The following is an 18,518-nucleotide window of genomic DNA, read 5'->3' as shown; positions in this document are numbered from 1 at the left end:
TGATGACTATGTTTTGCGCAGTGACGGCAACCCAAGGAAGTTGGACTGTAGTGCGACACAATGTTGATATCGTGCCAAGGCAAATCCCAAAGCCCACGACCTCACCGTCTTTCGCTGTTGTGACGAGCAAGTTTGATAAATATATAAAAGCTCCGGGGACGCGCATCGGTGAGGTGCGTAATCGGTGCGCCACCGCCCCTTTTCGAAATACCCAAGTCCTTCAAAGAAGACCCCTCCTCCCCAATGCGGCAGTCTACGCCCTCAAGTCTCTCAGTTCAACCGAGCTTCCATCGTTGTCTCTATCAACTTCGGCCGGCTCGGAACTGGATATTATCGATACTCGCACTCTCCTGTCGCTCGTTCGAGGAGACCGCTCCCTGCTTATGTCTGGCAATGTGAGATCCTGGACGGTAGGATAACCTCGACGTGAGAAACAAGCGTGCTAGCTTGCTACTGTCGTCTCGTTCAGACCGTAGATTACGGCGTCTACGAGGCCCTGAATTACGATGCAGGCTTGGTCGATATTTTGCAATGCAAACGCTGCCGGCTTATCCTGTGTCGTCTGGTATATGCGAATGGCAGTTGGAATCGACCAGACGATGGCGTAAGCAAGTGGATACAACAGCAGCAAGCGAGCGATCTGGAGCTTGATTAGCTTTGGCTTCTCCTCGGTCATATAGCATCGCGTCTATTACCCTTTTCAGTCTTCTAATGGAAACCATCGATCGGTCTTCGAGCCCTTCGTGGATGCTTGTTGCCCGACTCCCTTCTCGAGTCGAGTATCCAGACTCCAGATGCCCGGGAAACTCCTGCATCGAGGTCAACCTGTTGTGGGCTCTGTAAAGAATAATAGCCAGATATGCATATAAAACAAACATCATGCCTATGATAATCCCTGAAGAACATGTCAAGTCCAGATCCGACACAATCTTTTCTTCCGCCTAAACTCACATCGAGGAACGAAGTTGACGAGCAACCTCACTTTATCTGACTTGAACCAGCACCCTGTTCAGTAGAATCAGTACTCCATAAGAGTTTCGACATGACCAAGAATACTCACAGGCCCCAATATTCTCGTAGCCAACCACCCCGAGGCCTATAGAGGCCCATAAAACAGAGAAGAACCACGGGAGTCCCCAGATGACGACTTCATGGTTCTGTACCCAGCTGGCTCGCTTTCTTTGGCCAGCCAAGATGAAGTACGTGCAAATAGCGATGGTCAAGACCCAATAGTCGGTCTGGATGACGAAAACCTGGGCCATGAAACCGTTGAGGCTGCAAAAGTCGGCCTGTTGAGGAGCTCCGATGAATCTGCCGCTGAGATTCATCGATGTCGAGCAGAGAAAGTTGAAGGCCATGAGGAAGTCACTGATGGCGAGTCCTATGATGAGACGGTGGCGGAAGGATCGCAGGTTTGGGAAGATCTGAACCGCCTGTCAGCTTGACGAAAATTGCAAACTGGGCCCAGTTTGGAGGTCTACCCGGTAGCTGGTCATGATGAATCCGGCACCACAAAGCGACAAAACTGATACGACGAGGATGACAATGCTCTGTATCCGAACTTCCCTTGGGTAGGAAGGCGCTCCGATTGCCTCGTTTTCCTTGTTCTGAAGAAACATGGTGATATGTGAGCTCGCGCCGCTGGAGACCCTCTGATCTGAAATCTGATCTACTGACGAGACAGCGCTTGTCAATCGTTGATGTAGTCAAAGCTGCAATTGGTCTGGCTGCACGTCTGAGGTGCTTTATCGACGGAGGCAACTAGCTTTTCCCGCTTGGCGACTTCATTGAGGATGATTGCTTGATGTTGTCGAAAGCAAGTTTGGCTCGCGGAATGAAAGTGAAATTGGATGTGGCCACATTCTGAGTTGGCAAAACCAGTCAGAGAACAACTTTAGTCGTGGAGGAAGCAGCCGCCATTGATATTCCTGAAAAGATGGAAGGAAGGCATGCAGGCCGCTGTTTTCGCAAGACTGCACGGTGGCCAGGTCATGATTTAGTCTGGAATGCGCAAAATACCCTAGGACACTTGCATTGGGCAGATCATCCGTAGATAAAGGTTCGCAATCTAGGAAAGCAGTATCGGTGTCATGACGATGCCCAAGCAGGCATGAATTCTTTCCCGAGAACGCAAGGGCGAATTGTCCATTGCTCGAGAACGCGCAGAGGGGGTGGACGAAAGCATAAGGTAGAGAACGAGGGGAGCTTGCAGTCCAACACGTCTCTTCGGATTCAAAAATCGGCAAGTCTGGCGTACATCGTCGTCGCAAGATATTGCGTGACTTCGTGATCGCCCAAGCTGTACCAATTCTATGCTCAGGTATCGAGAATGCAGACTTTCTGAATCGTCAACCGCTCACAAGACACTTCAAGGACAGATTGCAATACGTACAATAACTCCGAAGACAGTGACAGGCATATTGGCAGGTGCTGGTAATGCAAATCGTCTACTGGCAGCGACGTTCTGTAGTTGCTATCGGGGGAAAGTTTCCGTGTGAAGTAGGTAAAGTATACGGTTCATACATGCAGGAGGCGGCTTTGTTCCTTCTTCACCCGCCCGTTCATCACCGTTCCTTCCAAAGATGACAGAGTAGGAACGCTACCTAGTTTCGCAGGAGGGCGGGAATACCTTCCTCCGCTTACACAGAGAGGCATTGTCTGCATCTGTCACACCAACACATGCCCCGCTGCCTCGTCACACCGAAGTGTCGACATGTCGCCTCAGTCCATGATCGATTTGAGGCAGAAAGGCCCAGCAACATATCATCCGTTTGAAAGCCAGGTATTTCCATCGCTGCACGACACCCGCAACCCAGCTGCTTCCAGGATTTGGCCTTTTTTAGCCCAACGGTCGTCATTCATGCATGAATCGAGCCCTAGCGGCGTGGAGCCTCCACCGGGCTGCCCACTTATCCCAAACATATCGTCTCGGAAATTTGGACACCGACTCGATTGCTCTTAATTCCTTTTCGTCTCGGACCGGATCATCAAGGACATCTTCGGCTGGGCATAGGCCATTACTAGTCCAGCCTAGAGCTATTTGAAAATATTCAAGGAAGTTTGGAAGAGCTTTTCTGGACCCCAATCATTGAGCTCCGAGTTTATGTCAAAGCGATGCAATATCCCACTTTCCATTCACTAGTGCCGCTCCGCTCCATCGATCGGCGGTCGAGAACATGAGAATTGACAGCAGACTTGTCATGTTGCATGTCTGTCACCAATGCCGGCCGCCAGTGTAGGTAGTAAAGCGGAGGTTTACTAACTCTGACATTTACTCTGGGTCCGTTGTGGCACCCAATACCCTATTCTGGGTAAGGGGTTTGCTGGCCACCGAAGAAGATGCTACCGTTTTCTTTGATCCTCGACAGCACACCCTCCGACCCCGTCTAAATGAGGTCCGCAGCCCGGAGCAGAGGCTCCTTGGCACATCATAGACAGCTGTGGGCGGCCGGTCCTTGGAGCACACGTTGCGAAACCGAACAAGCGCCGACCTAGGAAGCTGACAAGGCCGACTTGTCGACCTCCTGTGAGTTCTCCTTTCCCCGGTATTAGGCCGTTGGGCCGTTGCCGATAGCTTGCGGGGGAGACCGTTGGTTTGGATGCCACCGGCCGTCCTTCACCGCGATCCTGGCTGCGAATCCTGGCGCAACCATCCGGCGCTCACGTCCCGACCCGACATCATTCAGCTGACTCGCTAGCATCATACGAGTAAATACCTCCACTACACCGTTTGGACAGGTGCGAACCGTCGTGATCGGCTTTGTGCCAGGGCGAGGGGATGGCGAGGCGGCGGAGACATCTAGGACCAGGTCGGCAACTTACCCCAGTATCGAGTCTCCACGGCAAATTGACATAAATGGGGGAAAGGTGTCGCTCTCAAATCACTCCTTCCCCGCCGAAGGGCCAAAGCGGGCGACAAGGGTTCTACCGGAGGCAAAACGGCAGAAGTGGCCAGAGGAAGGTTTCGTTTCTAGGTCGAGGTCCGCTCGACTCGACTGGTGCGACAGGCCGACAGCAACATACGATACCTCCCACTGGGCTAAACGACCAGGAACCCCGACATGGAATCGGCATTTTCCGTCGGCCATTGAGCTCGTGGTAGACGGAAACCTTCGCAACGTGTCGCCGGGATGGTGGTCAGCAACGGGCCCTCCGGACCCGGAGGGCCGGGTCGATCAAATGCAAACCCAGGGACGCCCATGGACAACTGCGTAGGGCACCAGCATCAGGCCACCATACCGTATCGGCAATGCGATACTGCTTGCGGAACCGGAGACGGCGCCGTTTTGGGACTTTGCATCCCATTACAATTGCTAGCGGCCGCCCTTGCGGTCCCGAGACCACGGACCGGGTCAGAACACACTGAACGTAGCCAACCAGATGCGACATCGGCCGAATGAGCGACTTTGACGATGGGTTGTTTTGATCGGACTCGGGTCTGGAGGGTCATGAACAGGGACGGGGCTTAGACAAGAAATTGGCATGGGGCATCGGAGGCCGCATTTGGTGCAAAATGCTGCACCCGAGGCCTAATGCCTCTCCAGGTCCCGTCTGTCAAAATAAGACCCAGTCCGACCCGCTGCTGCCCACAATCGAGCCCCGTCCGCTGAATCTCAGCACGACGTCACGATGCATACTTATTAGGCTTAAGGCACGAGTCGTTGTTCTTAATCGACATCTAGCCCTAACGGAGACTTTCTCGTACGACTCAATGCAGCGTATCCGGCTCTACCTCCTCGCGGAACTGATCGACTTTGACGGAACAGCACAGCCGTTCAAGATTTCAGCGATTTCTTGAGACTTGACGGAGTACAGAAGAGGACCCATGGTGGAATACGACAATGGCAAGAACAAGCATGGATAATAGGCTGAGTCGTCTCTGTGGTTGATCTGCAGCTGGACTCGCCAAGCATACCAATACATCTTCTCTCCTTGGAATATGACACCTGCAGCTGGCCAAGAGTTCGCGGCGTGAATGAGCTTAAGATGGCTGTGAATAACTCGTCCCTGATTTCCAACGGTCTGAGCCCGTCGAGATGCCCACTTCGCACGGAACCAAGTACATAAACCCATTCATAAAACGCGTCCTCGACACAACCGTGTACAATCTTCTTTCTCTGGAATGGCCAACTCCTCAATAGATTGGGCCTTGTGCATGCAGACAGTCCGCATAACCTCAAGGCAGGGTTCTGATACCACCTCGATCCTACCACGGACAGCGAGAACAAGGCTCCGATACTATCACAAGAGGAACCCAGAATGGAGGACGGGGACCATGCAGTAGTCGAGGGAGCACCCGTACGACAGGAAGCTTAGCGAAGAATCCTCAATTTCTATGTATCAGAGCGTCTGACTGCATGAGAAAGTACAGATATTATGGTACTTATTAGACATTCAGTCAAAGAGGGCGCGGTAGCCGTCTCCACTGGGCGAGCTGCAAGCTTCAACGACACACGCATGGATGCTGACACCACCCTGTCTGCCGTCTTATCGTCTACAGGAGCTATGGACGCAATCAACGAGCTATATCTGTTTGCTCCGAGACTCGTCGAACCATCCCTCACTTCATGGCGAGGTTGAGCTAGGGCCAGAGATGATCCATAGCTTCTGCAACCCAGTCGCCTGCAAACATGCGTCTATTGGCACTCGTGCCGCCCAGAAAATCCACGACAGAGAACGGATGAGGGGTAATAGAGCCAGCAAACGGCAAAAAGTGGGAAGCGAGGGGTGCTCAAAACAGGACAGAAACAAGGGGACCGGGTAGGGCAACAGCGGCTCGCATGATGCAAAAAACACAACCATTGTTTGTGGAGAGGGTATACAGCGGCTCTGCTATACACCCTTCTTTTTTTTTTGGCGGCGGCGGCGGCGGCGGGCGCGCGGTTGCCTACATCGCTTTACCCTCGAGCCCGCTGCAGCCCGGTCCGCACCGGTCGATGAGGAACAACCAATGTAAGTATCACTTTCAGCTTGCAGGATATCATGACGAACCCCCTCCATGCTCCAGCCAAAGAACGCAACCTGCACGGTAGCGGCCCGAGTGAGTGTGTGTATATTACGCAGTAGCGCTGCCAAGTAAGTCAGCTTCAACCTGTATCAGCCGAAGAGGGTGAGACTTTGGTACGTATTTGAAATTGGTGACTAGCTACGCCGTGGGGAGGGGTTGGATCTGTTGAATTTGAGAAGCTTCCCTCATGCGCCAGCAGAATCATGGCCCCATGTGACGGCTGGGCCCGAGCATTCGGCATGTGCGTGTTTGCATCCTCTTACTCGTTGTCGTATGTGGTAGAATCGCACGGCAGAAGCACGCGGCTGGATGGAACCAGGTTGTGACTCAAATATGGTTACCACAATAGTAGCAACTTGGTTCTCTTCGTTCCATGCTTCATGTAGCAGCAGTGTGTATACAGTATTCTCTGCCAACAACTTTGTGTCTCCAAATAGGTGGTTCTTCCCAAGGTTTGTACGCCGGTTCCGTATGCCCAGAAAGGAAAAAAAAGCAAAAACGATGAGACTGCCGTGCAGGCAAGCACCATGAGAGAGAGAGAAAACATCAACAAACGCATCCAGTCTACTGTGCTATGCTGACACGGTGACCTCCCAATGAAATATGAAAGACGGGAAAAGATATTGTGGGGAACCAAAAAAAGAATTGGACCAAGGAGAATGGGCTACAAATGCTGTACTGTGCTCGCTCGCTGTGACTTTGCTTTTACTTTTGCTTTTGCTTTTGCTTTCGCTTTTCATGTCTCCCCATGAAGCCGCCCACCTTCACCCACTCCATCCAGACCCCTTGAGGTCCTGCGGGATAGACTTCAGGGCGTCGCCGTATTTTGCAGGAAGCTTTCCTCTTAGCGGTTCCGCTTCACCGGCCATGGCATCGCTCAATCTCCTTTGTGGAAGCCTGGTTTGCCCATGAATTGCGCTGCTCCCACTCGAAAACCAAAGACATTGGTGGCGTCATTCTGGCTCTGCCTCAGACACACTCCACTCAGTAACGTGACTGACCCAGCCGTACTTCATGCGCTTTTCCATCACTTCCTAGATCTCCAAGGCTGGCGCAGAAGTTGAGTGGGCGGCTTTCTATGCCAGATCACATCGTCGTCCAGCGTTTGGCAGGTTCCGTGTGGCCAAGAGCAGGATTGAGTGGTGAGACCAATGTAGAGTGGGTGCACCAGTCAACATCGGGTAAGAATTTGAAAACAGCAGGCTTTCGAGCCTTCTACTGTGTGCGTCCGAATTTCGGGCCTCCGAGCGAGGCAAGTCGACGGAAGCATTTCGTCGAAGAGTAGCATCTTAGCCGCTGCACAAGGGGCAGTGGCCTGGAACCACGATATATCGTTCGTGAGGGCCATTGCCGCAGGCACGACTCCGGTTGCCATCGACCGAGGTTCTGAAAAAATGCGCACCCGGGTCGATACATGAAGTGTAAATGTAGTAGTTCTTGGTGAAGTCGCACATGATGGGCAACCAGGCGGAGGGCTTCTCATAGAATCAGTACTCTAAGTCATTAACCTATGAATGCTAGTACAAGCCCTTACATATATTCTTAAAGTAAAGAATGGTAAATCCGTCAAAAATGGTGTGAGCGAAGTTGTAGATAGGTTCTAACGCGATGAACCGATGTGAAGTGCCCGGTTACTGTCTAGGCATAGCTCGTGCCCGTAGTAAAAGATATTTGCGGGCTGTGCTAGTACGAGAGTGGAGAGGATTGGGCTTGGGAACTTGGCCTTCACAAGGTCCGAAGTTGAACAGACGGGAGGATGAGGGGAGAAGAGATGACAGCCCGGGCAGGTAACGAGGAGTGTATGACGGGTTTAAGAGAACGGAGGAGGTCAAGATCGGTCGGTCTTGTATTCGGGCACCGAAAGCTGGTTGGAAAAGAAGCGTACGTGTGGTTGGTCGACGCCCGATGGGATATATATGAGTGAGACGAGAGCACAGGGCCAGGGCGTGAGGTAGGGTAGGTACCTTGCGAGAAAGGAGAAGCAAGGCGCAAAGCTTTGGTTTTGAGCAAACTGTGAACGGATTTGAGCTACCCTGTCCCATGTCTGAGCCATGACGGAAGCGCTTGCATCGAGGGGGGGATGAAAAAACAAAAAAACGGTCGTTAGGACGGACGGACGGACGACGAGGTCCAGGGTTGAGGTCTCTCCGCCTCGCCAGGCCCAGGTCTGTGACAGTGGGTACAGGTGGGAAATTCCCCCATCAGGCGATGGAGGGCTTTGACAGTGGACGGGGGCATGGGGACGAGAGAGGGATACATGCGAGAGAGGTATCTGGACCCCTGGTCATAACTGCACACCTCGTGGCATCTGCAAGGTAAATCTGCTATCGCCACGCCCGCCGCCGAGAGTGGGGAGCACTGGACGGGACTCTCCAGGGACGGACGGGCTCGAAGAACCGAGGCGGGCACGATCGAGGTTCGAAGCCCACCCAGAAGCACTGGAACAGGTCTGGGTCGGCTTGGGCTTGATTGATTGATTGATTGATTGATTGATTGAATCGTACTGCATGGAGAGGGCTGACGTGATGGCATTGTGGCTCAGAGGACAAGTATTATTGGAACTGGCAAGTGATGCTCGCTGTCGCTGTTGCCGGGCGTGCATCACCTCGCAGTTATTACTCTTGACCATTGGATGAGACTCCTGTGACAACAAGAGCGTAGGAGGAAAACAATCAGACAGATAGGCGGTTTGTGGATGCCAGTTGTCTGCGGATCGCCTCTGACATCAACCCCGCCCGTGAGAGGCTAGTTAAAAGAGGTGGAATATGGCCACCAACGGTTGGGCTTTGCGACCTACGAGAACAGACGCGGGGCGTAGTTAAGTGACCCAATTTTGTTGACGCTCTGCTGTCGGGAGTGCATACGGAACACTTGAAGAATGCAATGCGGAACAGCACAGAGACCACCACCAGCACCTGGCCCCGAAAGACGGGGCGCCGTCGATTGACGGTAAAGGCACTGGTAGCAAGTATCTGTAATCCCGTGGCAAGAATCCCTGTAAAACGCACCGACCTGACGAGGCAAATCTCTCTTCGCGGTAGGTGTCAGGGCGGGATGTCTCTGTTCCAGTAGACCGAGACACAAGCACCGACGGCTGGGTTAGCGAAAGGAGAGTGAGCTGCGTCTCCGCCTCCACCTCTGAACACCTCATCAGAGTCGCCAACTTCTGCTAGCTCCAACTTGCTTTTCGGTGTGGAGGGCAAGGGGCATTGAGCAAGGGCAACCAACGGGTGAGTGCTGCCTTGGTGAGAACGATCAGAAGAGTGTTGAATCGAGGAACTATTGTGAGAGCCGGCATACCCAAGTGCCGTGTTTGGAGGGATGGTGAGGCGCAGAAGTTGGATCGGTGCTTGATCTTGCACCATGTAGGAGGGCTTCGGTGCCGTCGAGGAATAACGACACGAATTTGGCCGACGAATTGGCGCCGAGGCAGAGGTGGTAATTGCCGTGGGGGGGCCTTTGGGGGCCTTTGGGGGACGCTGGGGGGCGCTGGGGGACCCGAGGGACGCAACGAAGTCGTGTGTGACACTGCGGGCGCGGGTGCAGGCTTGTTTGTTGTGAGATCAATGGCAGAGCTCCGAGATCTGATGTCCAGCCGGTCAAGTACCGCGCAAGGGGGGTGGATGATATGCCTCCAGCCACGTATTTGTTGAGATGGTCGATAGCAGGTTGCGCAGCAATTAGAGACGGTACGGATACATACGCTCAAAATCGAGAGCAAGCGAGTTTACAAGATTAGAGACACACGTCGGCGAAGTCGGCATACGACGTTGAGTTGGTTGGTACGTATATTGTAGCACACTTCCGTGGTGGCTTATGGAAGCCGTGTCCAAACTCTACCATAGTACGTAGAGGATATGATGGGCGCCGCTATTGCTATGGCCGGCGCCGAATGGCGCTGGCAGCAGTAGCCCAGGGTGGGATTGAAGGGTGGCAGTCGGCTTCCGGTGTCTAGGGCCGAAGTTGAGTTTCCCTCAAGTATCGTCAACATATCGGCAAAGAGACACGGCAGGGCAACTCGGACACGTCCGCTTCGGAGCGAGACGTCTGTTGAGTTGGTCCAATGTGCAACGTCTTGGGGGTTATGTCAGGTCTAGGACAGACGTGAGGCGGAGCGAGGTCAAGAAGGAAAAAAGCAGCGGTGCCAGGAGAAGGAGGAGACTTGTCTGGAGGTCGAGTGAGGTGGTGGTAGTCGGCTAGACGAAACGATGCGGGAAGAAACCGGAGACAGGGCCAGAGTCTGAAGCCTGAAGCACCTGATGATGCGATGGAGGGATGAAGGGATGGCTGGCGTATGGCGGCAGGCCGCCATTGGCATGCAGCGGACAGACGAATTGAGATGCAGCAAAAAGTATGACCCGACAGTGACGGACGTGGGCATGGGCCAGATACTCTGAGCCTCTGAACTGTGATGAATATTCCGTACATAAAGTAGTACGAAGTGGGAAGGAGATGACGAAGATACAAAAAGGAGAGAAAAAGTGTCAATGGCAAGGCCGTGCTCTGCAGCAGTAGTGCGAGGTAGCTGCAGAACGGACGTCGATAGGGAGGAGCTGGAGGTGTGGAGTCAACGGGATGTGCAGGTGCGACCTTACCTTGGGAGCGGGTGCGGGAGGTGCAGCGTAAGGTAGGTAGCTCATAAGGAAGGTAGGCACGAAGGCAAGCCCGGTGAAGGAACCTTGGAAGGCCCGGATCGTGTGCGTCTTAGGTAAGGAAGGTATCCGTCCGTGTAGATACGTAGATACCTACTTTAGGTACGCAGCAATCATGAGGCACCCAGGTTGAGAACGACGACGGATGAAGGACGATGAAGAGGGAGGTTCGAAGAGTCCACGGCGGACGATAATCTCTTCACCACCTCGTGCTTTTCTTTTTTCCGTCCCAAACTATGCAGGCGGCTTTCCTTCCTCGTCCTGCGTGCCCTATACTTTGGTCCTCCCAAAGGATCCTCCATCGTCATCTTCATCCCCACCCGCTTTCTTATTCTCTCCCCTTGCGCTCTTCCCTCCTTCAGCCCCATGCACGCACGCCTCTCTCCGGAGGCCTGGACATTACATGCAGAAACGTTGAGATGGCCTTGACCCCGATGGCAAAGTGTGATATACCTAGCAAAGCAGGTAGACAGGGGGAGGTATGGATAGAGTATTTGCAGGTGTGTGTTCCTATATGTGACAGACTCTCACCCAGTGGTTAAGGATAATAATTTGCCAGTCTGAACCGGCGACTTCCAGCTGGCAGGGGACGTGTTTGTGAGGTATAGTGTAGGTAGAACCTGCAAAGATTGTTGACTTCTATTGGATGGCAATGGCAGTGCTATGAGCATGGTCCCTCTTTGACCCGATGTTTCTCCCTATGGATGCAACCCACCAAACACGAATGCATTTCTTGGCCTCTGCCCCGCGGACGAGTAGCGCCGGTGCCTACCTGCCTTACTGACCTTGAGAAGCTGAGGCCCACGGAGAGAAAACATGAGGTGGAAAAGCAAAGAAACGGAAACATACCGCCCCGCCCATGGATTCTTTTTGAGATGATGCTGCTGCAATGGTGATCACTGCTGTTGGCTTGGTTTGGGCTTGACCAAGGCATGAATCAGCAAGAAGGAATCCCTCAGCTATGGGCAATTGCCGCATCATGTCCCCCAACCCGCGAGCCGTACTTAGTCCGAGGTGCAGGCGCATGTGCAGGCGCATGAGGAGGCGCGAATGCCCTCGGTGAAGGGCCACACGGAAGCATTGCACACACAGATGGGACACAGATGAGGTAAGACAAGTCTATCCGTACTGCTACTTCCTAAGGTACCCAATCAAGCCAAGGTCAAGGTCAAGGTCAAGGTCAAGGTGTCCAGGTCCAGGTCCAGGTCCAGGTCCAGGTCCAGGTCCAGGTCCAGGTCAGGGTCATGGTCCATCCAGAAGGAGCAGGGCACCTTCCCTTTAGATTGGCTCCGTGCCTCCTCCTCCTTCTCCTCCTCCTCCCAGGCTCCGCTAATCCATGTGCCGACACGACATGACGCCCGAATCGACTCGACCCGACCTCGACTCAACCTCAATCCGAGGCACGCCGCACAAGAGGACACAGCAAACACGCTCACACACACCCTTTTTTTTTTTTTTCTTCTTCTTCTTTCCCCCTGGATCCCGAATCCCCTCGCCGACTCGCTGAGTCCGTCCCGTCCTCAATCATGTCCTCCTCCCCCCTCCGCCTCATTATCACGCCGAGCGAAACCAGAACCTTGCCACGTTGGAAGCGTTCGAACTGCACCGCCTCTTGATTGCCGAATGGAAACAAAAAAGAAACAACCAGCCATTTCGCGCCATCTTCATCATTGCACGAACAACGACTCAAAAAGCCTCTGGCCGGGCTCTGGCATACAATTCCCTTTCCAAACCCAACATGTTCCGCTCAACGCCCGCCCTCTCCACACATCACCATCTCGATTGAGAGACGCCCAAGACGGTACACCGACGCCCCCGCTCCCCGTCCCCGGTCCCCCGTCGCCGGCCCTTTTCTGCGTGTGGTCTATTGTGTTGGCTCGCTCCTTCGTTGCCCTCTTCCGTCCCGTCACCTATATCCGTAGAGTCAGTCACAGCAGGCCCGACTCCACGTCGGTTCTTTTCATCGTTTCGCGGTCCAAGCACAACCAGTCCACCCGTCGGCACCCACTCACACACTCACTCTTTGCATCGTTCTGGCGTTGTCTGCAAACCAAACCAAAACAACCTGTGACGGCATTCCCACCACCACACGCATTGTGCCTTTGGATGTTAAGAGGTGGGTGGCATTCAACTTTCCCTGTCACCGGCACGCCACCCATACTATCAGATAATGAGTATTAGCTACTGCCTCCAATCGGCGTCGGTTCCTCCAGAGTCGTCTTTCTCGAAGACTCAGACTACAGCAGTACTGACCGTCATGCACCCAAAGCAATCCCAGGCTTATGGGGTTGCACTGCATACATTGCAGGAGGTTAATTCTTGGTCCCCCAAACATTGCTCCCTCCTTCAAGTTCCCACTTGGGTCTGTTGCAACGAGGCTCTTTTGCCTGGACTGTTGGTAATGACTTTGCAGCTCATATGCCTCGATGAAAGAGCCACATAGCATCAGCGCCGCAACACGATCAAATTAACCCTGCTCTATCATGGTTTCCCTAAGAACATCGGCTTCGCATGCACCCTCTGCGTGGGCCTTTTCAAGTTTCAGGTGTCTACGGATTCAATTCACAACCAATCAGCCAGGTAGAATCCGGGGAATGATGCACCTTTTGGCACAGCATGTTCTTTTCTGACTCCCTAGCGACTTAGTAAAAAAGGTCCAAAAACCAAAAACATCATTTCTCATACTGATGTAAAACTCGTGAAGGGCGAAAGGGCAGTAACTAACGTGGTGTCAAAGCTAAGGTCAAGATACCCCGTCGTTGGTAGGTACATTATCTTCGCTCAGCGTATGATTGAATGCAACACAGTAGCAGCTTCATGTGCCGGGTCAACAGGCCGAGGCCAAATGTCATGAGACCACAAGAGGAATCCACTGTCGAATGCAGACGAAAACAGAAATATGACATCAGTTTTCCCCTTTGGAAAGCCCTGAATAGGAATTACATGCTGGAAAGCCGATCAGCAGAGTCCAAAGCGGGCAGCTATTGTCGTCTCAACGGCTGCAGTTACGATGTGACACCCCGCAGGGACCGTCCGTCTGCGACAGATGCCCTCGACTACAGTCCCCAAGTGCAATAGCATGCCAATTATTGGATTGTGCTATTACGACTTTATGACCAAGGTCGAACTATGCGACGGTTTCTGATGCACCTAGTATCCCATTGGCCCACATCAACTCATTTGACGCCCTTGCCTGCACTCTATCTCTGTCTGTTGGGGCCGTCTCCGGGTTAACAATCGCATCACCAAATGTCTTTTTACAGCGGGCGTCTTTGGTGGAACGGCACTCGGAAGCTAACCCGGGCCTGCCTTGCGAGGCCCACCTCGTCGATATGCACACCATGCGGCTCGGGACAAGACTACATGGTAGCTGGACCTCAGACAATCAATCTGGCAGGTCAGCCAACGTTCGGCCTTTGAAAGCAGATGCAGATTAATGGTCTTGTGGAAAGTGGAGTGCGTTGTCAACGGAAGCCGGAGGCCGGAGCCGCGGTATCTACTATCGAGTGACACAACAAGGCGTCGAGGAATCTCGACGGAACTCGACATCCTTTAGCCACCTGAGCTGACATTGCTCGAGAGGTTGGCAGAGGAGCGCACAATAAGTCTGAGACATTGGGACTGTGCTCGTCGATGATTAGATCAGTGATGAGTGGCTTGCCGAACCCCCACCCCACAGAAGCCTCTCCCCCGGGCTTGATTTGGAAACGTGAGTCTGGTCGCATAACCAGCTTAACAAGATCAGTCACGCCCAACGCCGCCGATGCCACCACGAGACAAAACGAGAGAGTCTCTGCCGGGGGCGTTGAGTATCCAAGCTGCATCTCGCTTGATGGAACATATCGGTCAAGCTCCGATCTTGTCTTCGCACATCGATACTGCCGTCCTTGTATGGAGGGCACCCGGTGGTATAATTCAGTTTCGTTTTGATACGGATGTCATTGATGAATATCTTTCGCGCCATTCATGGCTCCAGAAGCTGCCTCACCAGCTGGTACGAAAAAGGAAGAGCTGGCTGACTGGGGTATGCTGTTCATAATGCAAGCCGATCTCATCTGGGACAGATCGGAGATGAGCAGCAGCCGCAGAAGAACGGAAATCACTAGACGCTCCCAAGAGGGGCACAAAGCGGCTGGACGCGCCATCAGCTCAATAACTGACCCAGGGCATTGCTTGCTGCTGTGGCATCTTCGCAAATGCAAGACCGTCGTCAATTTTCTTTTAGTGCCTGTCCGACCGCACACAGACACCACAAGCTTTATGGGACGGTTCTGGCCTGCGTGGAGACAATTGCAACAGGTCACGTCGTAGCAGAGAGACGGACGCCAGCCGCAAAAGGATTGCCGAACTTGTGGCTGGCCTGCCAAAAATCTTAAAAGTCTGGTTCCAGATCCAGGCGTGCAAAATCACCGTCCAAGGGAGGGGCGTATGGGATTTGACAGATGATGACCCTGCATGTTTTCCTCTCCACCAAGTATCCATGCCTCGTAGCGCATCCGTACCGGTACGGATACCTCCAAGGACGCCGTCAGTCCACCGGCCCGTGTATGTCTCACCCCACGGCAGCGATACGGATACACTATCCGTACATCTTTTGGGATATGCTAATCATGATGGAACAATGCATCGTTAATTATCCGTCTCCCACAGGCTATTACTGGACCGCAAACGGCAGCATTCCTCAATGTGATTTGGACAGTGTGCACTCGGCCGTACAGGGACTGTAGTCTTGATTGGTCCAAAGGTCAAAAGTGAAGCACAACGGCGGCGTCTACGAGGCATCCAAGGTAAACGCTTGCGATAAAACCCAACATTGACGCAACAGGGAAGTAGAAAATTTCTGACTTTCCGACTGGTTTCTCGCAGAAACATTGAATTTTGAACGTCCGCCCTGCTCAGCTCGGCCGTGTGGCAGGCCATTAGTCCCGTGCTTGATGTACGACAGCGTTTTACACAAGGCGTCTTGCCGAAATTCAGGGCTACCCCAAGGTCACTCCACCACTGCTTTCGAGACTACGGGTCCGCGTCAGTTGCCCAACGCAACATCAAGCAGGGAATGCTGACTGGCCAGGAGCTTGATAGTAGCAGTCGGAACGTGCGGCGAAGCCGTTGTTATTTTCCCAGGCATCTTCTCCATCGAGCTTGCTTCCGGACCTTGATAGCCACTGTTCCCACAGCTGTCGCGACGAGACCATACACGACGGCATTTTGTACTTGATGGAGATGCAGCAATATCCTTATTCGCAACTCGATATGCTCTATTGGTAGCGGGCGTCGCACGTTGCACTCTGGCTTCCTTGACGATCATTGACCTTCTTCACATCCATGTTCCGTTGCAGCTCTGGAGTTGTAGCTCTTCCCTGCCGCAGAGCCAGGAGTCGCCGTCAAAGCGTTCGTCGACAAACCCACCCTCAGGTTTCACACCAGACTTCGAAATGTTCAAAGCGCCATCCGGCCTCCTCCCCACACCCATAACCCCAAATTTCATCTGATTCCCCTGTCCCTTGCCCTTGTCAGCTCCCTGCACGGCGGCTGCCAAAGCTGGATGATCGCATCAATCGGAGTTTGGGCGAATCATGGCGGTTCCAAGTTCTTTCTGACAGGTGCCCGATGGGCGAAGTCTCCTTGTCCCATGCTCGCAACTATCGACTAGAAGGGGTATTGTGAGGGATGTTTGCGCCGGGGTTAACCCAAAAAAGCCTGACAGCAAGTGGAGAGTCTCGCAGAAACCGCTCGACCTTGAAGCCATGCTCGCCTTATGGAGAAGAAGCGAGAGAGGAGGGGTGCGTCTCCATTCCGCTGAGTCTCTAGGCATATCCTGAGTATCCGGAATACGAAGTTCGAGTCGATGTCGGTCTCAAAGTTGCAGACGAGAGGCAGAAGTGGGTTATCGACGCACTGTCGTCAAATTGACAACGTGCCACGGCACGACGCGAGAGTCCGGGTAGCGCCATTCACTTTGGACATGCTACCATTCTCGCACGAGGCCGCACGCACTTCGACTTCCGGCCTCACGCCCCCTCCCCTTATACTCCGTATGGCATCCCCCTATACTAAGTTGAGACACCTGGCGACTGATGATCTTTTCCAAGCCGGATGGCGTGTCAGCGCGGCTCTTGTCTGTCGACTGCGTCTACGGCGGAGTGGAGGGCTTCCCTGATTCGCTGGTGCATATGTGGGGGGGAGGAATCTCCAGGCCTCGGCCTCGTTGGTATTGACGAATTATCATCAGCTCATGCCCATTATGTGCTGTCACCAGTCGGCGGCCGACGATTCACTGGAGATTTCGGAATCTCATCACTGCGAGCTTACCATTGTGAAGGCCCGACGTCCGAAGATACCCTTTCTCGGGCGGAGATGTACGCACAAAAATGTCTGTGGCACCGACCATAGGTTGTCTCCCCTCGGCTCTATAGCGAAAAACATCCTCGGCCTATTGCTTTTCATCAATTCGTTGCCAAGCTCCACGCTGTTTAATGTGATTACATAATCATATCGCTGCGAATTGTTCTCTTTTCGACATCTCAATAGAGCCTCGCCGCTCACTTTGCAAGCCGCACTGGATAAGCTCCGACATGTCTCACTATCGCCGATTGGCGGACACTTGCCAGGACTTGGGTAGGAAGGAATCGGGCCTCTTCAAATAGCCACACATACGGCGCGTAAAATTCGAGAGACACCAATATTTTGTCATCGGAACGGGTGCTCCCGTTTCATCGCGGCATCTCATCTCTTGAACGACGGAGACGGCGAACATGACTACTTCATCTCCGCCGACCGAGACTCTCAATTACTGGGAGCACCATGCTCAGTGACGCGGCTTTTTCTTCAAGGTTTTCTGGGTTGTCGCGGTGCTCGTAGTAATCTCAATGTACGGAGACAACTTCAAAAAATGAGAGGTCCGTTCATCTACGACGACTGGTTGAAGCTTGCTGTGTGCCAGTCTTCGAGTCACCGCTCGCAGTAACTCTACGCACCAGCTAATCAAATAATCATCAGGTTTGAGGCGTCATTTACGGTTGCCCTTTGCTGCGCACATGATACTATGTACAACCCTCACTCGCATAGTTAATGAGCGAATCACGATGTCTTCAGGTTTTGAGCCTGGTCACGTGACGTTGTCATGGAGCGACGATCCGGCTAAGGCGTGTTGGAGGCAATCGTCTGATCTACGCTCACTCATTCTCTTTCCGCTGTGAATATTCCACTGAAGGGGCTCGAGGGTGTTTTGGGCAAGTTCAAGATCCCTGGAGGAAGGTTCATCGAGAAGCCAAAATAACCACAGAGCAAAACATGCAACCTGAGCATGAGGAAAGAGCTCAGTGTCCGGACGGTTTGATACTCACGGACGTTTCTCACGTCATCCGCGCTGACCGTTCGACAGTGGGTGTCGACGAGTACAGGGTCCAGGGGTCTTGACGCTTCATACTGGTGAGATTCTTTACCCACGGTTCTGCCGGGCCAATGTTATTCACGCGGCCAGAAAATGCTTCGGCTTAACTGTACCATCCAAATGTTATACATCGGGCATCTGATATAACGAACGAAGCATACCCCATCACGGCGCCATCGTCCCGCACTTTCCTTTCTCATTGTCATGACGACGAATTTTTCTAAACGCCGTCTCATCTTGACCCATTTATGCGCGAGGTCAAGCTTTATCAAGTAGGAATGCGATTAACACTACTGGTACTAGTCAATTAAATCGGTTATTACAACACGATATTGTTCAAAACAAAGGTCATCTTCAGAGGCAACCAGAGAGAGAGCAGCCTTGCACAGGCGATCTTCATTACCGTCCTACGAGGGATTTCTCGGCCACTATCCAGTGATATCAAACATCCACCCTTGGTCCAAGC

At 53.0% G+C, this 18,518-nt stretch overlaps 4 protein-coding genes across 4 annotated transcripts; all 4 read right to left on the bottom strand.

Annotated features, from left to right (window-relative positions):
- Positions 1-442: 442 nt before the first annotated feature.
- On the bottom strand, positions 443-1,619 carry CORC01_12882 (uncharacterized protein; the record flags this gene model as incomplete). The annotated part of the gene is made up of 5 exons (XM_022624500.1): positions 443-640; positions 696-895; positions 952-1,005; positions 1,061-1,424; positions 1,482-1,619. 5 exons carry the CDS (start codon positions 1,617-1,619, stop codon positions 443-445), a joined length of 954 nt encoding a protein of 317 aa, XP_022468980.1.
- Positions 1,620-3,548: 1,929 nt separating this feature from the next.
- On the bottom strand, positions 3,549-3,653 carry CORC01_12881 (uncharacterized protein; the record flags this gene model as incomplete). The annotated part of the gene is made up of 1 exon (XM_022624499.1): positions 3,549-3,653. One exon carries the CDS (start codon positions 3,651-3,653, stop codon positions 3,549-3,551), a length of 105 nt encoding a protein of 34 aa, XP_022468979.1.
- Positions 3,654-7,296: 3,643 nt separating this feature from the next.
- On the bottom strand, positions 7,297-7,461 carry CORC01_12880 (uncharacterized protein; the record flags this gene model as incomplete). The annotated part of the gene is made up of 1 exon (XM_022624498.1): positions 7,297-7,461. The coding sequence occupies one exon, from the start codon at positions 7,459-7,461 to the stop codon at positions 7,297-7,299; it is 165 nt and encodes a 54-aa protein (XP_022468978.1).
- A 4,349-nt stretch (positions 7,462-11,810) lies between these two features.
- On the bottom strand, positions 11,811-12,754 carry CORC01_12879 (uncharacterized protein; the record flags this gene model as incomplete). Its single annotated transcript, XM_022624497.1, has 3 exons — positions 11,811-11,988; positions 12,451-12,569; positions 12,680-12,754. The coding sequence occupies 3 exons, from the start codon at positions 12,752-12,754 to the stop codon at positions 11,811-11,813; spliced, it is 372 nt and encodes a 123-aa protein (XP_022468977.1).
- Positions 12,755-18,518: the final 5,764 nt, after the last annotated feature.

Source organism: Colletotrichum orchidophilum, assembly GCF_001831195.1.
Source record: "Colletotrichum orchidophilum strain IMI 309357 chromosome Unknown Scaffold_169.1, whole genome shotgun sequence".
In the NCBI taxonomy this organism is placed as follows: Eukaryota; Fungi; Ascomycota; class Sordariomycetes; order Glomerellales; family Glomerellaceae; genus Colletotrichum; species Colletotrichum orchidophilum.
Note: the sequence above shows the minus strand (reverse complement) of the source record. Positions and strands in the feature narration are given on the sequence as shown.